Source organism: Bombina bombina, chromosome 4, assembly GCF_027579735.1.
Source record: "Bombina bombina isolate aBomBom1 chromosome 4, aBomBom1.pri, whole genome shotgun sequence".
NCBI lineage: Eukaryota > Metazoa > Chordata > Amphibia > Anura > Bombinatoridae > Bombina > Bombina bombina.
Genome location: NC_069502.1, coordinates 417,135,069 through 417,154,181, shown reverse-complemented (window position 1 = coordinate 417,154,181; position 19,113 = coordinate 417,135,069). Strand labels below are relative to the sequence as shown.

The 19,113-nt window shown below is 36.4% G+C and overlaps 1 protein-coding gene and 1 long non-coding RNA gene across 2 annotated transcripts in view; one reads left to right on the top strand and one right to left on the bottom strand.

Annotated features, from left to right (window-relative positions):
* The window catches only part of MB21D2 (Mab-21 domain containing 2), a 176,902-nt gene extending 161,077 nt beyond the window's left edge, over positions 1 to 15,825 (bottom strand). Inside the window, exon 1 of the mRNA XM_053710227.1 lies at positions 15,505 to 15,825. Within this exon, the coding sequence (XP_053566202.1) occupies positions 15,505 to 15,709 (205 nt within the window). The 5' untranslated portion in view covers positions 15,710 to 15,825. The remainder of the gene's footprint in view (positions 1 to 15,504) is intronic.
* LOC128656368 (uncharacterized) overlaps positions 1 to 19,113 on the top strand; it is an 87,665-nt gene that overhangs the window by 6,902 nt on the left and 61,650 nt on the right. The window lies entirely within an intron of this gene.

The window sequence follows — 19,113 nt, the reverse complement described above, 5'->3', positions numbered from 1 at the left end:
ACTCAGACGCCAGCAAGGTGGAGGTGGAGTACTGGTTTGGGCTGGTATCATCAAAGATGAGCTTGTGGGGCCTTTTCGGGTTGAGGATGGATCAAGCTCAACTCCCAGTTTCTGGAAGACACCTTCTTCAAGCAGTGGTACAGGAAGAAGTCTGCATCCTTCAAGAAAAACATGATTTTCATGCAGGACAATGCTCCATCACACGCGTCCAAGTACTCCACAGCGTGGCTGGCAAGAAAGGGTATAAAAGAAGAAAATCTAATGACATGGCCTCCTTGTTCACCTGATCTGAACCCCATTGAGAACCTGTGGTCCATCATCAAATGTGAGATTTACAAGGAGGGAAAACAATACACCTCTCTGAACAGTGTCTGGGAGGCTGTGGTTCCTGCTGCACGCAATGTTGATGGTGACCAGATCAAAACACTGACAGAATCCATGGATGGCAGGCTTTTGAGTGTCCTTGCAAAGAAAGGTGGCTATATTGGTCACTGATTTGTTTTTGAATGTCAGAAATGTATATTTATGAATGTTGAGATGTTATATTGGTTTCACTGGTAAAAATAAATAATTGAAATGGGTATATATTTGTTTTTTGTTAAGTTGCCTAATAATTATGCACAGTAATAGTCACCTGCACACACAGATATCCCCCTAAAATAGCTATAACTAAAAACAAACTAAAAACTACTTCCAAAACTATTCAGCTTTGATATTAATGAGTTTTTTGGGTTCATTGAGAACATGGTTGTTGTTCAATAATAAAATTAATCCTCAAAAATACAACTCGCCTAATAATTCTGCACTCCCTGTATGTGCTTGTCTTATATCATGTGCTTAGGTATTCGGATTAACCATTTGTCTAAACTGTGATTTCACCTTAAGATCGTGTTTATATTTAACCTCTCAGTTAGTGCTCTTATCGTATGTGCTTGCCAAACCTCCTTCTAAGTGTGTATTTTTACCCGATCATAACATCTGGTCTATTATTGTGTTTAGTGCTATTCGCAATCTAACTTACTTATAATCATACGTGATCGTCATCTTAGCGCTCGTATACTGGATGCTAGATGTTTAATGCAGGTTCCGTCCCGGCTTCTATGTTTGTTGCTCCGGTTTTCTTAGTAACCGTGACTTGCCGGAACTACTTGGCGTAGGGATCTACTAGTATTTTCATATCTATTCGAATAGATGGTATTTTTTAACATATGTCTAGATGTTTTTAACGGTGTAGTCCCTTTAATTAAAAAAACGGGAGCAACAAACATAGAAGCCGGGACGGAACCTGCATTAAAAATCTAGCATCCAGTATACGAGCGCTAAGACGACGACCCTATTTAAACTATTACCTTTCCGGCTGTTTAAAATCAGCAGAAGCTGAGCCAGCAGCCACATAAGAGCTACTTATCTGCGATTGTGAGACATCCTTCCCCATGGTTAGCCCACACCAGAAGATATGCACTTGCACAGCCTTCCTGTTTAAACATGGTAGCAGGTTTGTCTGTAGGGCCACCTTGTGACAGCCATCTTGGAAACGCCGCCACCATATTTGTAAAAGCAAATCTATGAATTTTACAGTGAATCCTGTTTTGCAGGGGGAACAAAGATGGGCCAAGCATGATGTATGGAGTCTGGGCCCCACCAGGAGAAAGAAAGAAAATAAAATAAAAAAGAAAGTCTAAACAAATTAAATGTTCTAATTCGTTACAACAGTGAATGCCCCCTTCCTAGCACATGGGGACCTCAGAAAAAAATATTTTAGAAGACTTAAAAAGGAATAGTCTACTCCAAAATTGTTATTGTTTAAAAAGATAGATAACCAACATTGTTCTATTGATATATTTTATAGCTTATAAAACTGCTACATTTCTGCCTGTTTCACAGAAAGACACAACTCGTTCATGTGTGCCATATAGATAACATTTGCGCTCGCTACCGTGGAATTAGTCAGGAGACAGAACTGATTGGCTAAAATTCAAGCCTGCAAATAGCAGTGAAATAAGGGGCAGTCGGCAGAGGTTTAGATACTAGGCAATCAAAGAGGTAAAAAGTGTATTAATATAACCGTGTTGGTTGTGCAAAACTGGGGAATGGGTAATACAGGGATTATGTATCTTATTAAACAATATAAATTCTGGAGTAGACTGTCCCTTTAAGTGATGCATATTCATTTATGGCTATTAAATAATATATTTAAAAACAAAACAGTTCAGTGGCTCACAAACAAATTTAAGTGAGGTGCAGGGTACCGTCTGCTGTTCTTTCTTCCAGAGGGCTGTTTTGAGTTGTGGTCAACCAAAACCACATTTTTAGTTCTACTTTTTCCTAAGGACACAAAACTATGGCACACTTTGTAATTTTAAAAACTAGTGACCCTGCAATGCGCCGCTTAGAACACCCGTGCGTCCAGAGTTTAAACTCCAGAGACGCAAGTGTTAAAATTGCTTGCTCTAAGTAATTAGAGCAGATCATTTATGTCCAGTATAAAGGCCCTTTGAAATACAATATTTTGCATCTAAGACTGTGTACTGTATTTAATTTTTCTTTAATACCTAATCTATTTACATGCTGTCTACTGAAACCTTGCAGATATCCTTTCAGCAAATGGAAGCCTTTTCTTGTTTTCTGATCACATCTCATGGGTCTCTTTTCCTCTCCATCCCCAGGAGGCTCAGAACTTACAGCCCGTGAGACTATTCTTGCTCTGAGTCTACGCAGATCATCATTACAGATTACTTGCTATTTATAGTTGTTCCTGCTCAAATGTTGCACTGAAAAATGACAGTTAAACATATCAATGATTACTATAATTATTTTTCTACCAAGATAGTATTTCCTCATTAAAATGCTGCTATCCCAGAAGCAAAGTTTGAAAGGTAAGACGACCCAGTAAAAAGCATGGATGATTTTTAACTCCTTCAAGTCGGGAGGCAAGTGCTTAGATCCGAACAAATTTCCTATGTAAATACTTGCTAGAAACATGAAATGACACAATCATCAATGTGATCACAGAATCGGATCATGGGGGACTGCTTACGCTGCTAGGCCTAGGCATGCCCCCCAGTCCGGTTATTTTATTAGCTAATAGGAAATATATCATATAAAGTAGGACGTTCCACGCCGTCTTAACAGTGTTAAAACCCAGCGTTGTTAGGACAGCATGGAATATCTTAACAGCATGAAGGGGTTCATTTGTTACTTCCAGAGCAATAATGAAACAAAACAAAGACTGATCTCCCACAGTCACGCGTGGGGTGTGTACAACTCTTATAACAAATTACTTTTCCTATGAAGTCATTTCAGACAATCACTAGTTGTTTAAAGGGACAGTCAAGTCCAAAAAAAAAAAACTTTCATGATTCAAATAGGGCATGCAATTTTAAACAACTTTCCAATTTACTTTTATCAACAATTTTGTTTTGTTCTCTTGGTATTCTAGAGAAAAGCAAACCTAGGGAGGCACATATGATAATTTCTAAGCCCTTGAAGGCCGACCCCAATTTTATTTACTTTTCACAGCAGGGGAGAGCAAGCTCATGTAGGCCATATAGATAGCATTGTGATCATGCCCGTGGCTAGTGGCAGACACTGCACTAATTGGCTAAAATGCAACTATATGCAAAATAACTAAAAGTCATGTGATTAGGGGCGGTCAGAAGATGCTTAGATACAAGTTAGTCACAGAAGTAAAAAAAGTGTATTAATATAACAGTGTTGGTTTTGCAAAAAACTGGGGAATGGGTAATAAAGGGATTATCTATCTTTTTAAACAACAAAAATTCTGGTGTTGACTGTCCCTTTAAATTAATTAAATTCAGACTCTTATAGGGAGACCAAATAATTTTTTTCTGTGTTGCATCTAAAACAAGCATAAAATCCTATGTTGCTTTACAGAAAACAATATTGTTTTGTGTTCATGTTTCTGAAACGTATCAGTGTCTACCAATAACGTAGCTGGAGACTACTGATTGTAAGGTCTGGTCTTAAGGTGTAGTTACACCACCATGTTCCATGTATGACTGTTTAAATAATGGTTTTATAAATGATTAAAACTATTCTGAAACAGTGCTAAAGCACTATTATAGTAGAACATTTACATGCTCTAAATTGGACAGATAATGTAATAAAAAACTAGCTATCCTAATATACATAGGAAAGTGATCTGTTTTGCAAAAGGTGAAAAAAAAAAATTAAAAAAAAAAAAATAGTGGAATATATTTTAGTGTATGGTTTGTACCAGTATAATTTAAACAAATCTGACTTTAATATCCATTTTAACTCTTAGGCAACTGTCTAAAGTATGCATACTTACTGTTCAGAACTATGTAAGCAATGCATAAAGTGTTAGCAGAAAGAACAAATATTCACATTGCTTAGGAAACAGCATGCATACTCAGTTTCCTGGCACATTCTTCTCGGTAGATCCGTCTGCTGTATTCTGTAAGGCAATATTTACCTTCAAAATATAAAACAGAGGCATCTTATTTCGTTATGGTGATATATGATCTAAATGCAACAGATCAGTAGGATAAGTCAACAAAAGGAGATAAAAATCACAGTATGATCAACAAAAACCGCATTGTTCAGCTCAATTTGTCATGACAAGCAGGTAAAATGCAGACAGATCAATATTTAAAAGGGACATTGAAATCTTTTAAATAAAAGGGTCTACACACAAAATATTTGTAAAAAATTGCACTTCAGCAGGCCCGGGACATACCATTTCAAAAGTCTATTGAGCATATTTATCTTCTAACTTTTGTTGTGACTATCAGCGACATAACTGGTCAAGCACATTATGTATCATGCTGTATGGTGAAGGGACCAATTCCTAAAAGATACCATTCGACCTCTGAGAGCAACAGACAAAAAAAAAAAATTATAGAGAGAGAGAGAGAGAGAGACAAACTATATATAAAATTTTAAGAGCCAGAAAAGTTACTATGTAATAAGATTCTGAGACATATCACTCCTTAGCGCTAAATATGTATTAAACATTGAACTAGAGTGCATGGGTTGTTATCTTTTATTTTGTTTGCTAGTTGTAGAATGGGAAAATCATAGGTGTAGTTAGTGTAGGATCACTGACAAAAGGTTTCCATTTAGCTTTAGAAACAGATATAATTAGAAGCCAGCAGGAATACTGAGCAGACGTATTTTAGGTGGCAGACTATGGTATTTCTATAAATTCAATAACAGTCATACCCATATAACCTGTGCATCTGACAGTTAAATGAGGCAGCAATTTCTTGTCTAACATTTAGTGCTTCATTATCTTTGTGTGACGGTTTGTAGCACACAACAGTTTAGATATTTTATTTTAAAAAGCATAATTTTCAGAATTTCTTCATTAGCACGTGAAAAGAAAAGAAAAAGAAAGAAAAAAAAGTCTAGACATGGGTGAATGAAAGTTTTTTGTTATTTGAAAAAGTAAAGGTTTAGACATTAATGGCTGTGTGTTGAGTTATTTTGATGGAACAGAAAATTTACACTGTTGTAAAGTACTGAGTGTACAGCCTGTATATTGTAGCAAACTTTTATTTCTTTAGTGTTGTCACATGAAAAGATAATAAAATATTTACAAAAATATGAGGGGGGTGTACTCACACACATATTATATATATATATATATATATATATATATATATATATATAAAAAACAATAGAGCGTAGAGAAGCGCACAAGATAGGCACCCCTAGTGAAGCCTGTTTTAACTAGTGTATTAGAGCAAAACAAAGAAAATAGAACCACTCACGTGATTTAACCTCAGTCAATATGAGGTATAGAAAAGACACCGGTATAGGTGGTACAATCGATCTCTCCTTCTGCTCAGTTGTCCCCTGTATTCCCTCCAGTACTGTAGTTTCTTTAAAAGTGTAAACCAGGTACACTCACAGTGTGGGGATATTAGGGTTATATAACAAGAAGTATATGCCTTAAACCGAACAGTTAAGTTTAGGATTAACAAGTTTATTTGTACAGATGAATAACCACAATCAAATACATATATTGTTTAAAAAGCAACTACAATGGCTGTGAAGTGAATGCAGCACGAGCGGATGGGATCAGTATCAATATTTGTATACCTCAGAATCCCTCCGTTATTAAGCTGCTTATCAGTTACAAAAAGACTAGGCCCACTCTACACTAGGTAACACTTAGGTAGCGATCACACAGTTCTGTGTGATACCATGTACCTAGTGTTCCTGTCTCACAAGAGTGTCGGGCCGTACGTGTGGCGGGGGGCGGAGCCTTACGTGTTTCGAAACACTATTGGTTTCTTCGTCAGAGGTAGGGGCCGCCCCCCTCCTATCTGGCTTTTTATTGCGTAAAAATGGCTCCAAGTTAGAGTAATTAATCCTAGCGCCGCCATCTTTGTTTATGGCAAAGAACCCCTTTGCTAATAGTGAGTTTACAAGATCTTAATACATTTAAAACATTTAAAACAAAGTGCAATGTATCTTTACATTAATTACAATATTTCCACAGTGCACTTCCTATATATCGAAAAAGGTTAAAAAATATATATATATGTATATGTACAAAGCGTATCTCTCTACATTCTTCTATTAAATTATAATTTCAAACTCATATTAAACAATGAAAAATATATATATGTGTGTATAAAAAAGTGTGTGGTATATAGATAAGTATATAGCTAATTACTGTCAGGACCTATTTTTCTATATATATATCTATACTTGGTTCTCTATAAACCTTAAACCTGTACTTATTTAAAGAACTCCCAGTTTATACACAATATCGTTAAAAACCTGTTACAAAAAAAAGGGGTTAACATTAAAACGATAAAAATAGGGTTAAAAGATGATTATAAATATAGCAGCACCATATAATTAGTGTTTTGAGTCACATATTAACTATTCAGGGACAATCTTTTATGAGATTGGAAGAGATTGGGTGTTGACATTCTTTATCTATGTGCTTATAGATGTTTGGCTATTAGGTTCAAAATTCCACATAGAGATAAATATGGGGAGAAACTTTTTTCTCTTTAAATGAAGGCAGCTAGATCTATGTCTTTATTTAACCCATTTGGTTCTAGTGTGTTTAACGTGAAAATCCAGAATGTTTCTCTCTTCCTTAGTTCTAAAAGTCTGCTACCTCCTCTAATCCCTGTGTCTACCTGTTCTATTGCTTTTATAAAAAAGTCATTTTTATTTCTATTATGAACTTGATTAAAATGTTGGATCAGAGGAGTATTAAGACTACCAGCTTCAATATTTTTAATATGTTCCAAGCATCTGGTTTTGAGATTTCTCTTTGTACGCCCTATATACCTAAGTGGAGTACTGCATGTACACTCCAACATATACACTACATAGTCAGACTTACAGTTAAGTAGTTTTTTTATTTTAAACTGTTCTACTTCACTAGTTTTAATTGCAAATTTATTGTATTCCTTCGATGAATGTGTATGTTCACAACAGACACAATTCTTACTAAAACATTTATGGAATCCCTTTATAACTGATGTAGTTATTTTGTTTCTTTGGAAAGTTTCCTTTTTCTTTCTTATCACACTGGGGGCTATTGTTGACTTAAGACTTAAATTCTTTTTGTAAATGACATCAGGTGTGTTCCCGATAGCCTCTTTTAAGAGTGGGTCTTTCTGCAAAATCCCCCAGTGTTTTTTTAAAATGTTTTTTATTTGCCAATATCCATCATTGAATGTTGTTACAAATTTAATTTTACTTTTATTTTTGTTTTTTGGGCATTTGTATTATGTACCAAATCGTGTCTATCTAAAACGGAGGGATTCTGAGGTATACAAATATTGACACTGATCCCATCCGCTCGTGCTGCATTCACTTCACAGCCATTGTAGTGGCTTTTTAAACAATATATGTATTTGATTGTGGTTATTCATCTGTACAAATAAACTTGTTAATCCTAAACTTAACTGTTCGGTTTAAGGCATATACTTCTTGTTATATAACCCTAATATCCCCACACTGTGAGTGTACCTGGTTTACACTTTTAAAGAAACTACAGTACTGGAGGGAATACAGGGGACAACTGAGCAGAAGGAGAGATCGATTGTACCACCTATACCGGTGTCTTTTCTATACCTCATATTGACTGAGGTTAAATCACGTGAGTGGTTCTATTTTCTTTGTTTTGCTCTAATACACTAGTTAAAACAGGCTTCACTAGGGGTGCCTATCTTGTTCGCTTCTCTACGCTCTTTTGTTTCAGAAATCCACTGGGAGGATCCACTTTCTCAAGAGGACTCTCTCTTTATCAGAAGAAGCTGCAGAGATTACGCAGGCACTGGGGAACCGATACAACAATAGTCCTCATACTGACTGGATTGTACGCAACCCATTGATTTACAATAGACTTGGTGCTGGACTAAGATTGTATCTGAAAAAAGCCTTTGAATTGGGACTGTGTCTATTATGTTGTATTATTACAGATATATCATAGATGTTGCATAACTAACTGTATATACCTTCATAAGAGTAACACTAATTGTGGTCCATTTACAGCTAGATACCACTTTTACTATTCAGCACAAAACCCTGAGCGCAGACATTCACCGCTTTTTCTACTAATTATATATATATATATATATATATATATATATACACACATACACACACAAAATGGGGGGGGGGCATATTTAGAGTTAAAAATTAAACCTTTATAATTCACATAAAGCAAGCAATTTTAAACAAATTTCCAGATTACTTCTATTATCTTTTTGCTTTGCTCTCTTGGTATCTTTTTTTTTAAAAATGACACCTAGGTAGGCTCAATAGCATCAATGTACTACTGGGAGGTATCTTTTGATTGATGGCTGCACATATATGTCTCCTTTCATTGGTCCACCTGATTGTGTTCAGATAGCTCCCAGTAGTGTGTTGTTGCACGTTCAATAATAGAAGTAGTGCTTTTAGGGGAAAACAAATCTGGAGAATCTTGTAGACATTTAGCTTTATATTCAGTAGTAGTCTTACCTGTATAGCAATGTGCATATTATGCTGAGAGTGCATGTACTGTTCACTATTGAGTGATGCACTTTTTAAAGCACGTGCTGTACTTGTGAGGCTATTTAACACTTCATCTGACAGACACATTGAAATAAATATATATTAAATCACATGGTTAAACAAAATCTGTTTCAGACTTGGTAGCCAGCAAGAAAAGCAATGTACCAGCTACATTGTATTGTAGTAGCTAGTTTAAAGGTTTTTGTATATAGACATACAAAATACTAAATAAAAATAGTAACTAGGGTTACAAATGTAGGTGCCATGACTCTGGCTCACAAAATTTCTCAAGACCTAATTTAACCCTTTGGCTGCTACTAGCTCTCACACAAATATATACCACATTTAAGGCTGTGCTTTTATCGGGAGAACATAAAGTATTGGTTAACCCCTTGGATGCTAGTAACACATACAGTCTGTATCATATGTCTGTGCTTTTATACTTGAAAATGGATGGTGCACCAGGCCATGTTGTTCCACACCCAAGTCAGACAAAAAGCAGCAGACGTGCCCGGAAATGCCATAAAAGAGGAGCTGTTTTTAAGGTGAGAACCCTTAACATGGCCCTATCAGTATCTGCTTTTGAAGCATAGAGTGAAAAACAATAGGCTTGTAAAGGAAAATATGCAGTTATGTATCATATAAAGAAACAATATAATTTTTATTTCATATCCATAGTGCATAATTATTAAGTGCACTATCTAATGACTTATGGCAGTAAAAAAATGGGATTATATGGCAATTATGAGGTTCATCTCTAAAAGAAGTGTGATTGGATGTGGTGGCTTAAGTAGAAATCTAATGTAAGGTCCTATGAGATTATGTTGTGTGGATAAATCAGCTGCAGCAAAAGCAGTAGTTTAGAAAAGCCTTGAAATAACAAAAAGAGCTTTTTACCCCCCCCCCCCCCTTCAACAAAACTATCTAAGTGATTGGACATTTGATAATGAAAAAAAATCAGTAAAGTAGCATGCATCATAAGGATAACGTGACTACTTTATAGCTGTGGATACTGCCCTAAGCAGCGTCATATATCTTTAAACACAGGCAGAATTGGACATTTAATTCAATTGAAGCTGATAAGCAAAATAAGGACAGAAATGGAAAAAAAAAATAGAGGGGAAACCATTACAGTATACTAGAATAAACACACACATTTTTTATTTATTTTTTTAAATGATTTGCTCTATGCAAAGCCATCGGTTGCCAGTGAGGGTTACCCCTCATTATGCCATTAAAGGGACATTATACACTCATTTTTTTCTTTGCATATACGTTTTGTAGATGATCTATTTATATAGCCCATAAAGTTTTTTTTGTTTTTTTTTAAATAAAAAAAGTATAGTCTTGCTTATTTTTAAATAACATTGCTATGATTTTCAGACTCCTAACCAAGCCCCAAAGTTTTATGTGAATACCATCAGCTACCTTCTCCAGCTTGCTTCTGTTTGTGTAAAGGGTCTTTTCATATGCAAAAGAAGGGGGAGGGGAGTGTCTTATTTCCCACTTTCAATGGGCTTTCTAACTACCTTTTCAACAGAGCTAAACTGAAAGCTTCTAAGTAAGTCTTTAAACAGTTCTATACTGGATTTTTATATCAGTATCTGGGCATCTTGTTCTTTAGTAGTGTCTATTACATGCAGTTATATGAAAATGAGTGTATACTGTCCCTTTAAATGCAGCCTCCATGGCAGGCTAAGGGTTCACAAAAGTGTTTTCCAGATTACAAGGAAAATAGATAAGCAGGAATGATTTACAGACAGATTTTACAGTTGTCTTTTCACTGCAAGTCACACACGACTTTCGGGTTGAAGAAAAAGCTTAGGCGTTGAAGATTTGCAGCAGAAGAGAAGGTTTAAATACGCACAAACCCTGCCTAACCTATGAGAAAGTACACAGACATTCTATTGCTGTTGATTGTCCGTTATGACTCCAGGATACAGAGTTGTATCTAAATGTGCCCCTTTTGATAAAACTTACTGTACCATTAGTATGCTACAACCTAAGTAGTCTCTTTATTAGGGTGTTACATATTTAAAAAAAAAATATATATATAAACAGTGACTATTGCATGATTAAGGGCTGTGCGTAGCCCAAAATGTTTCTTTTTTTTGATGCAACACCCTAATCAAGAGACTATGTAGCATTTTCCTATACAGGGGTGCTGTTGAAATCCTTATTGTTTCTAAAGATAAACAAACAAAGGACAAAACAGTTTTGCAGATTTGCACACAGGTTAAACTAATTGGAAATTGTTATTTTCTTCACCTACAATTTATTATTCTTCAAACTAATCCATAGGGGCAGATTTATCATAGTGCGAGTGGACATGATACGACGTAGCATATCATGTCCGCTGCACATAGATAAATCCCGACAGCATACGCTGTCAGCATTTATCATTGCACCAGCAGTTCTTGTGAACTGCTGGTGCAATGCTGCCCCTGCAGATTCGGGGCCCAGTGGCCGCTAGCAGGGGGTGTCAATCAACCCAATCGTATTCGATCGGGTTGATTTCTGTCCACGGCCTCAGAGCAGGCGGACAAGTTATGGAGCAGCGGTCTTTAGACAGCTGCTTCATAAATTCCGTTTCCGGCGAGCCTAAAGTCTCGCGCGGAAACAGAGCATCAAGCTCCATACAGAGCTTGATAAATCGGCCCCATAATATTGGCAACAGGAAAAAAAGTGGCCATTATGATTCAATGTCTTCTAAGAAAGAGTAAATGGTCATTGTAGTCAAAAAGTTTTTTTTTACAGATATGCAAGAGCAGCGGTCTTTACACTTGTTAAAATATATATGTGCAAGTGTGTATTTGTTTTGCTTAAAAAAAAAACTAATAAATATACTACTTCACAATAGATAATCCCTTTATTAACAATTACCTAGTTTTGCATAACCAACACCATTATATAAATATACTTTTTACCTTTGTGATTACCTGAATCCAATACTGCAGTATTAGTATTGAGCTTCCTGCAAACTAATCCTCACTAGCTAATATGGACACTACCTCTGCTTTACTTCAGGACAGATTTCATGAAACAGACAAGCTGAACTAAGCTTAGTAATGCAGACACTGATTTGTTAGGCTATATTAAATCAACAGGTTGGTTTTATAATCATAGTGTCAAGAAAATGGGTATGAATGCAACAAGCATATCACAGTAGTCTTCATCCTCTAGTCTATACTACTGTTTAGCAAAGCACTCACAATTGTATTGCTATTTCTATATTAAGCTTCTAGAATGTGTATTCTCACAGGAAAATGGCCCTTGACTCCTGTATCGGTGTTAAGAGACATGATTTAACACTATATACACCTGACACTTTGGTAGCTCAACATGGAAAGTATTGCAAATGAGGAAGAAACCACTTGAAAAAAAACCCCACTGATGAGTGCATTTATCTCCCTTGTTTGATGCCATTTAGAGCTAGCTTGCATTGTGTTCTGTTCTATGCAATCAACATGTAAGATGTAGCAGGGTTTCTGAGTTTGCAATAATTTGTAACATACTAAGGTTACAGAACTGCAGCTCAGTCTATGAAGTCTGGGGGAAAAAAAAAAGCAGCAATTTTTTGTTATTTTAAGATTCAGATAAACATGCAATTTTCAACAACGTTTCATTTACTTCTGTTATCTGATGTGCATTGTTCTCTAGATAGCTTTTGTTGAAATCATACATAGGTAGGTTTAGGAGCAGCAATGCACTACTGCGAGTAAACTGTTGATTGGCTCACCCGATGTATCCAGCTAGCTCCTGGTAGTGAATTGCTTAAAAGGGATACTGAACCCACATTTTCTCTTTCGCGATTCAGATAGGGCATGCAATTGTAAGCAACTTTCTAATGTACTATCATTATCAATTTTTCCTTGTTCTCTTTGTATCTTTATTTGAAAAAGCAGGAATGAAAGCATAGGAGCCGGCCCATTTTTGGTACTGGATAGCGCTTGCTGATTGGTGGCTACATTTATCCACCAATCAGCAAGCGCTACCCAGGTGCTTAACAAAAGATGGCACGTAAGCTTTACATTCCTACTTTTTCAAATAAAGATACCAAGAGAACAAAGAAGATTGATAACAGGAGTAAATTTGTAAGTTGCTTAAAATTGTATGCTCTGTCTGAATCACGAAAGAAAAAAAAAATTGGGTTCAGTATCCCTTTAACAAAGGTACCAAGAGAATGAAGCACATGTGATAAATATGAGTAAATTGGAAGTGGTTTACAATTGTGTGATATTTCTTTTCTGAATCATGACAGAAATAATTTGGGTTTTAGGTTTCTTTAAATATTTTACACCAAAAGCAATAAAAATAATGAATGTATATAACGTTTTATTTTTATTAAATTAATTTATGGGGATTCAATTTTAAAAACTTCAATGTCCCTTGAATTAGTAAATGTTAGTTCTTTATAAATACTGTACTACAGAATCTGTTGGCGCTATACAAATAACTAATAATAATACGCTTTTTTGTTATAACAATAATAATGTTTAGATTATATTAATAATAGCCTGAGAATGTTCACAGAGTACAGAATCGGTTAAAAAAAAAAAAACTGTTACTGAATTTTTACAGAATTAATGTGAAAAACAGGAACCTGTACACAAATAATGAAAGAAATGAAGAAAAACTAATAAAAAAAAAAAAAAAAAAAAAAAAAAAAAAAACCATGTGTGATTACACATACATTGCAGTTTTATAAATGGAAAATGTACAGTGTACATAATCCACAAAGTGAAGTGTTAGAACCAGTTGCATACGAATAACAATAATACTGAAAAAAACTGAAGGGGACATGTCAATGAATGTTGCCCAGTATGAACCATAGTGAATGGTGCCCACTGTATTAAGTGTTTGGTATACAGTTTGCTGCCTGATCATGAGTTACAGCACTAAAACCACCAATGATAAACTGGTTTGTGGGTAGGAAAGAGGTAAATCTGCCCATCGATAACTAAATGAACAGTGACATTGCAAATTCAAAGCTCTGCTTGACTGTGCTGGAGGATTGCATATAAAAAGTTGCAATGCTTGGCTAAGAAGGATAAACGGCTGCTGTCGAATACTACAGCATTAAAGAAGGAGAAAAGAATAGTTATGAAATGCAAAACCCTACAATCAAAGGCCCACTTTGTTCTGCACAAAAGACAATCCAATACAAACTGGTTTCCAGGTGTTAGGAGGCCACACCTTTACTAAAGGTGAGATTTACTAACAAAGGAACTACATACAGGGCCAAGTTTGCTCACTGCAAAATAAATTTTCATTGTATAGAATAGAAATTATTTAGTCACACACAACTAAGAAAAATAATTGTGCATGTGTATAAATAGTTATGTTATAAACATTCTGCTAATATAACATCAATAGCACAGTGTGTTTGATATCTGTCATGTCAAATTCTTAAAGAATGCCTATGCAATAAAGAAAAATATTACCCTGCATAAATATGAGTTTGTTTACCTTTATAACATACTATGTTATGAAGCTGATTAAAGATTGAAAACATTAGTGAGCTTTAGTGAATCAGATGCATAACAACTGGAGTGGCTGGTGAGGCAATGGAGCTATAGGGAGGTGAGGAATCATTTAGTGAGTGGTTAGGGGATGTAAAATTGAGACATTTTTACAGCCCAACCACTCTAGATAAACAAACAGCAATGAAATGGTTTATAGTAAAGATTCTTACCTGGCATTTATATGAGATTTAATGCAGCAGAGGACATGCATATGATATACAGCCATGGCAAGACAGATAATCTGCTTTAGATGTATGATCAGCTCACCCTTAGTGACATACATGACTACATAACACTACTATACACACTTAATCAGATAAATATTCAGTTATGTTTTAATATTAACCTGACCCACTGCCCCAGGTATACACATGTACATATAAATCAAACATAACGGGGCCAGCAGCTCCAGAGAGATGCATAAGTCACATACACACAGGTGGGTCTGCTGCTCCTCACTCATCATGTAATGTAGCACTGGGAGATCTGCTGCTCCATATAGAATACATGGTCAGATTTACATATCAATATAGTACTGTATATGTCAAAGTAAAATCTGTGCTAGATAAACATACATGCTTACATTTTTATTTAGCTACTAAATGGTTAAATGACAACCAGTGAGTTAAACGACGCTTCTTCAGAACAAAATGTAAATGTATGAGAAAAGGGAATACAAACAAAAATGTATGACATACGATATTGTGCAAAATAAATCACACATTACTTATCAACCAGTTGCCATATCTATACACAAAATGTTTGCTGCTCCAGATCAAATTTACATGTGTGTTGAATGAGGATTAGCCAGCAGGCTGCTTTCTATGGGAGAGCTCTAGGGAATGATATGTAATAAATTAATTGCTGTGTCTACCTATATATTTAACATTGCACACTCATACTGCTGTATATACTAACACACACATACACCAGGGTACATGCTGCACACACTGTCTGCCTTTACCTAGCATAGAGAAGATGAAGTCCTTAGCTGTGTGGATCTCCAGGGCTCGCTGATCATCATATTCCCTCTGATCATGCTTGCTAAATTCCGTGATGAGTTTGTTTAATTCCTCTATGCGGGCTCCTGATCTGAAATCCAGCTCTGGGGATGCAGATTTGCTGCCTCCCCCCACACTGCCTGGCTTGCTGGGTATGGGAGCCGCCATCTTCACGGATCTACAGGCAGCAGCAGGATGATATGAGAGCAACACTGGCTCGCTCCTTCCTTCCCCCTCCCTGGGATAGCAGGAGATGGCTGAGTGACTCAGTGTATGTGTGTGTGTGTGTGTGCAGGTCCCTGGCTCAGCTGCTTTTCACTCTTCTTCTGCACAAAGTAGAAACAATGTGACACTGAGCAGCTGTGAGATCATTCAACAAGCTAGCTACACACACAGCCACGGCAGCACATTAACCCTTACCTGACCACAGGGAACCTATAGCTTAATGACTGGGTCCTTTATCCTGGGCATTAGCTGCTATAAACCACTCTTGAAAGCACTCCAACTCCCCCAACAGCCAGTATCAGTAGAAAATTTAGCCTGATGAAGGTTTACACAAGTGCTTGGTGCCACATCACACTGTTCTGAAATGTTATGTTTAAAAAAAGCCTAATTTAATTAAGCAGCATACAAAACAAGCTGATGCATAAACATATAAGTTAAATCTCCAAACTTTATTGCTATGTTACAAAAACACAAAAACTTTAAAAACAGCACCCACCAAGCAAATCATGCAACATTGTTCTTGTAAAACACAATTCAATTGCTTAAAGGGACAGTACACTGTAAAATTGCAATTTTATATGAATGTATTTTCAATGACTTGCTATACCAGCTGTAGAGTATTTATGAGAAATTGCATGTTTCAGTTTATTTGTGTATATGAAGTAGCTGTTTTTGTGCTTTTAAACCACAGCCTATTACAATGGGTTGAGCTTCAGGTAATATCAGATCTCATTATGTTATCACTTTTATGTACACAGACTTGCTTCCTTATCTTATATGTGTCTAGAAAACCAAAGCTCAATACATAGAGAGAACAATGGAAAATTATCATTTTATTACTTAAAGGGACATAATCTCATATGCTAAATCACTTGAAACTGATGCCGTATAACTGTAAAAAGCTGACAGGAAAATATCACCTGAGCATCTCTATGTAAAAAAGGAAGATATTTTACCTCACAATCTCCTCAGCTCAGCAGAGTAAGTTCTGTGTAAAAGGTTATACTCAGCTGCTCCCAGCTGCAGGTAAAAAAAATGAAGAAATGAACAGTAGTCAATCAGCATCAACAGTGCTGAGGTCATGAACTCTTTTACTGTGATCTCATGAGATTTGACTTAACTCTCATGAGATTTCATTGTAAACTTCCTTTAAACTGATTAGTGAAATAATATGAGAGTGCACGAGGCTCAACCCCTTAGCTGTCCTGGGACAGACATACTGATTTGCTGTTTAGAAGTCCTTTACAATGGGATGTGGCTACTGAGGAACTTTTGAGGTAAAATATCTTTCTTTTTTACATAGAGATATTCAGGTGATATTTTCTAGTCAGCTTTTTACAGCTATGCTGCAGCACTTTCAACTGTTTCAACATTTGGGTATTATGGCCCTTTAACTATCATGCCCCCCACTGAGAGTGTATTCTTTCCTGCTTACAGTGTTTACTTAGGTTATTCAATAGAATATACTCTAGTATAGAAACTTTCAGTATAGGTTGGGATACCACAGGCTAAATCAGCTATTTAAAATGCCAAAATAGGGGTAAAGGATCTACTTGTAAACAATTTAAAACACACCAGTAGGTCAAATGAATCGTTGGGAACAATTTAAAGGGGAGAAAATGTTTGGGCGAACTGTCCCTTTAATAACAAATTGTTAAAATTAACTCTTCAGGTAACTAAGAGTGTGCTAGTACTTTTAGGACCTATTCCACTGCAGTTGATATCTTAGCAAGTGGTACAAAATATATATTTACTTAGTTTAAATAAAGAATACACAAATTAGATGATGTTACAAATAGCAATTGCCATTAAATAAAGTTAATTTATTTAAAAGTTAAATGTTGGAACACAAGCCCTTAATAATATAACACAATCATATGGGTATATACTTAGTCTTATTTAAATTGCTGTTCTCCAAAAAAAAAACAACCAAAAAAACATTAGTAATCACAGAACATATCAATTCCATAGCAACTGATAACTTAGCAATAGGTTCAACTTCTATCAGTTACCTAGTTTTTAAAAAAGATATTGAAAAAATATTTTTATATTTAGCTATTAAAGTTTTCTCATTCAAGTAAAACATCTGAATGCTAAATGTTGGAACATGAACCCTAAATAGCTGATCACAATCATGCATATATACATACATAATCATGTTTAAACAACTGTGCTCCAAAAATCTATGCAAGCAAAATTATTTAAGGGGTGACAAAAATTAACAAAATTACACTATAGTGACCTGATAATTGAAATTCCATTGCAGCTGATAATTTAGCAATATGTAAAAATATTGTATATTTACATCATACCTCTAAAGTAAGTATCCTATATAATAAAAGGCCAGGTATGTTTGTCCAACGCAGTCATGCACGGTAGAGACTGTGCGAGGACCGCAGGGTGGCGTGTGACAGCTTCAGGAAGCTCCAGTACTCTCAGCTGTTATGTTACAGCCAAGAGCTGGAGTTCCTGAAGCTTCAGGCATCTGCCGCATATGGTGCCGGAGAACGATCGGTGGCACCATATGATGGCAGATGCCTGATCATTAGATGGTGACACTATGTGTGTCACCGCCTGTAACAATCGTCTGCTGGTGTCGGTGGGACCGTGGGAGGTGTGGGGGGCAGGTACACTGCAGAAAAGGGGTTGCTACAGAAATAAAAGGGAGAGGGAGGGATGGGGCAGCTACACTACAGAAAAGGGGTTGCTACAGAAAAAAAGGACAGGGAGGGATGGGGCAGCTACACTACAGAAAAGGGGTTGCTACAGAAAAAAAGGGACAGGGAGGGATGGGGCAGCTACACTACAGAAAAGGGGTTGCTACAGAAAAAAAAGCACAGGGAGGGATGGGGCAGCTATTGGGCAGCTACACTACAGAAAAGGGGTTGCTACAGAATAAAAGGACAGGGAGGGATGGGGCAGCTACACTACAGAAAAGGGGTTGCTACAGAAACAAAAAGCACAGGGAGGGATGGGGCAGCTATTGGGCAGCTACACTACGGAAAAAGGGTTGCTACAGAAAAAAAGGGACAGGGAGGGATGGGGCAGCTACACTACAGAAAAGGGGTTGCTACAGGAAAAAAAAGCACAGGGAGGGATGGGGCAGCTATGGGGCAGCTACACTACAAAAAAGGGGTTGCTACAGAAAAAAAGGGACAGAGTGGGATGGGGCAGCTATACTACAGAAAAAATAATTTGGTTCTAGCCTTGCTACAGAAAAAAGGGACAGGGAGGGATGGGGCAGCTACACTACAGAAAAGGGGTTGCTACAGAAAAAAAGGGACAGGGACGGATGGGGCAGCTACACTACAGAAAAGGGGTTGCTACAGAAAAAAAAGGGACAGGGA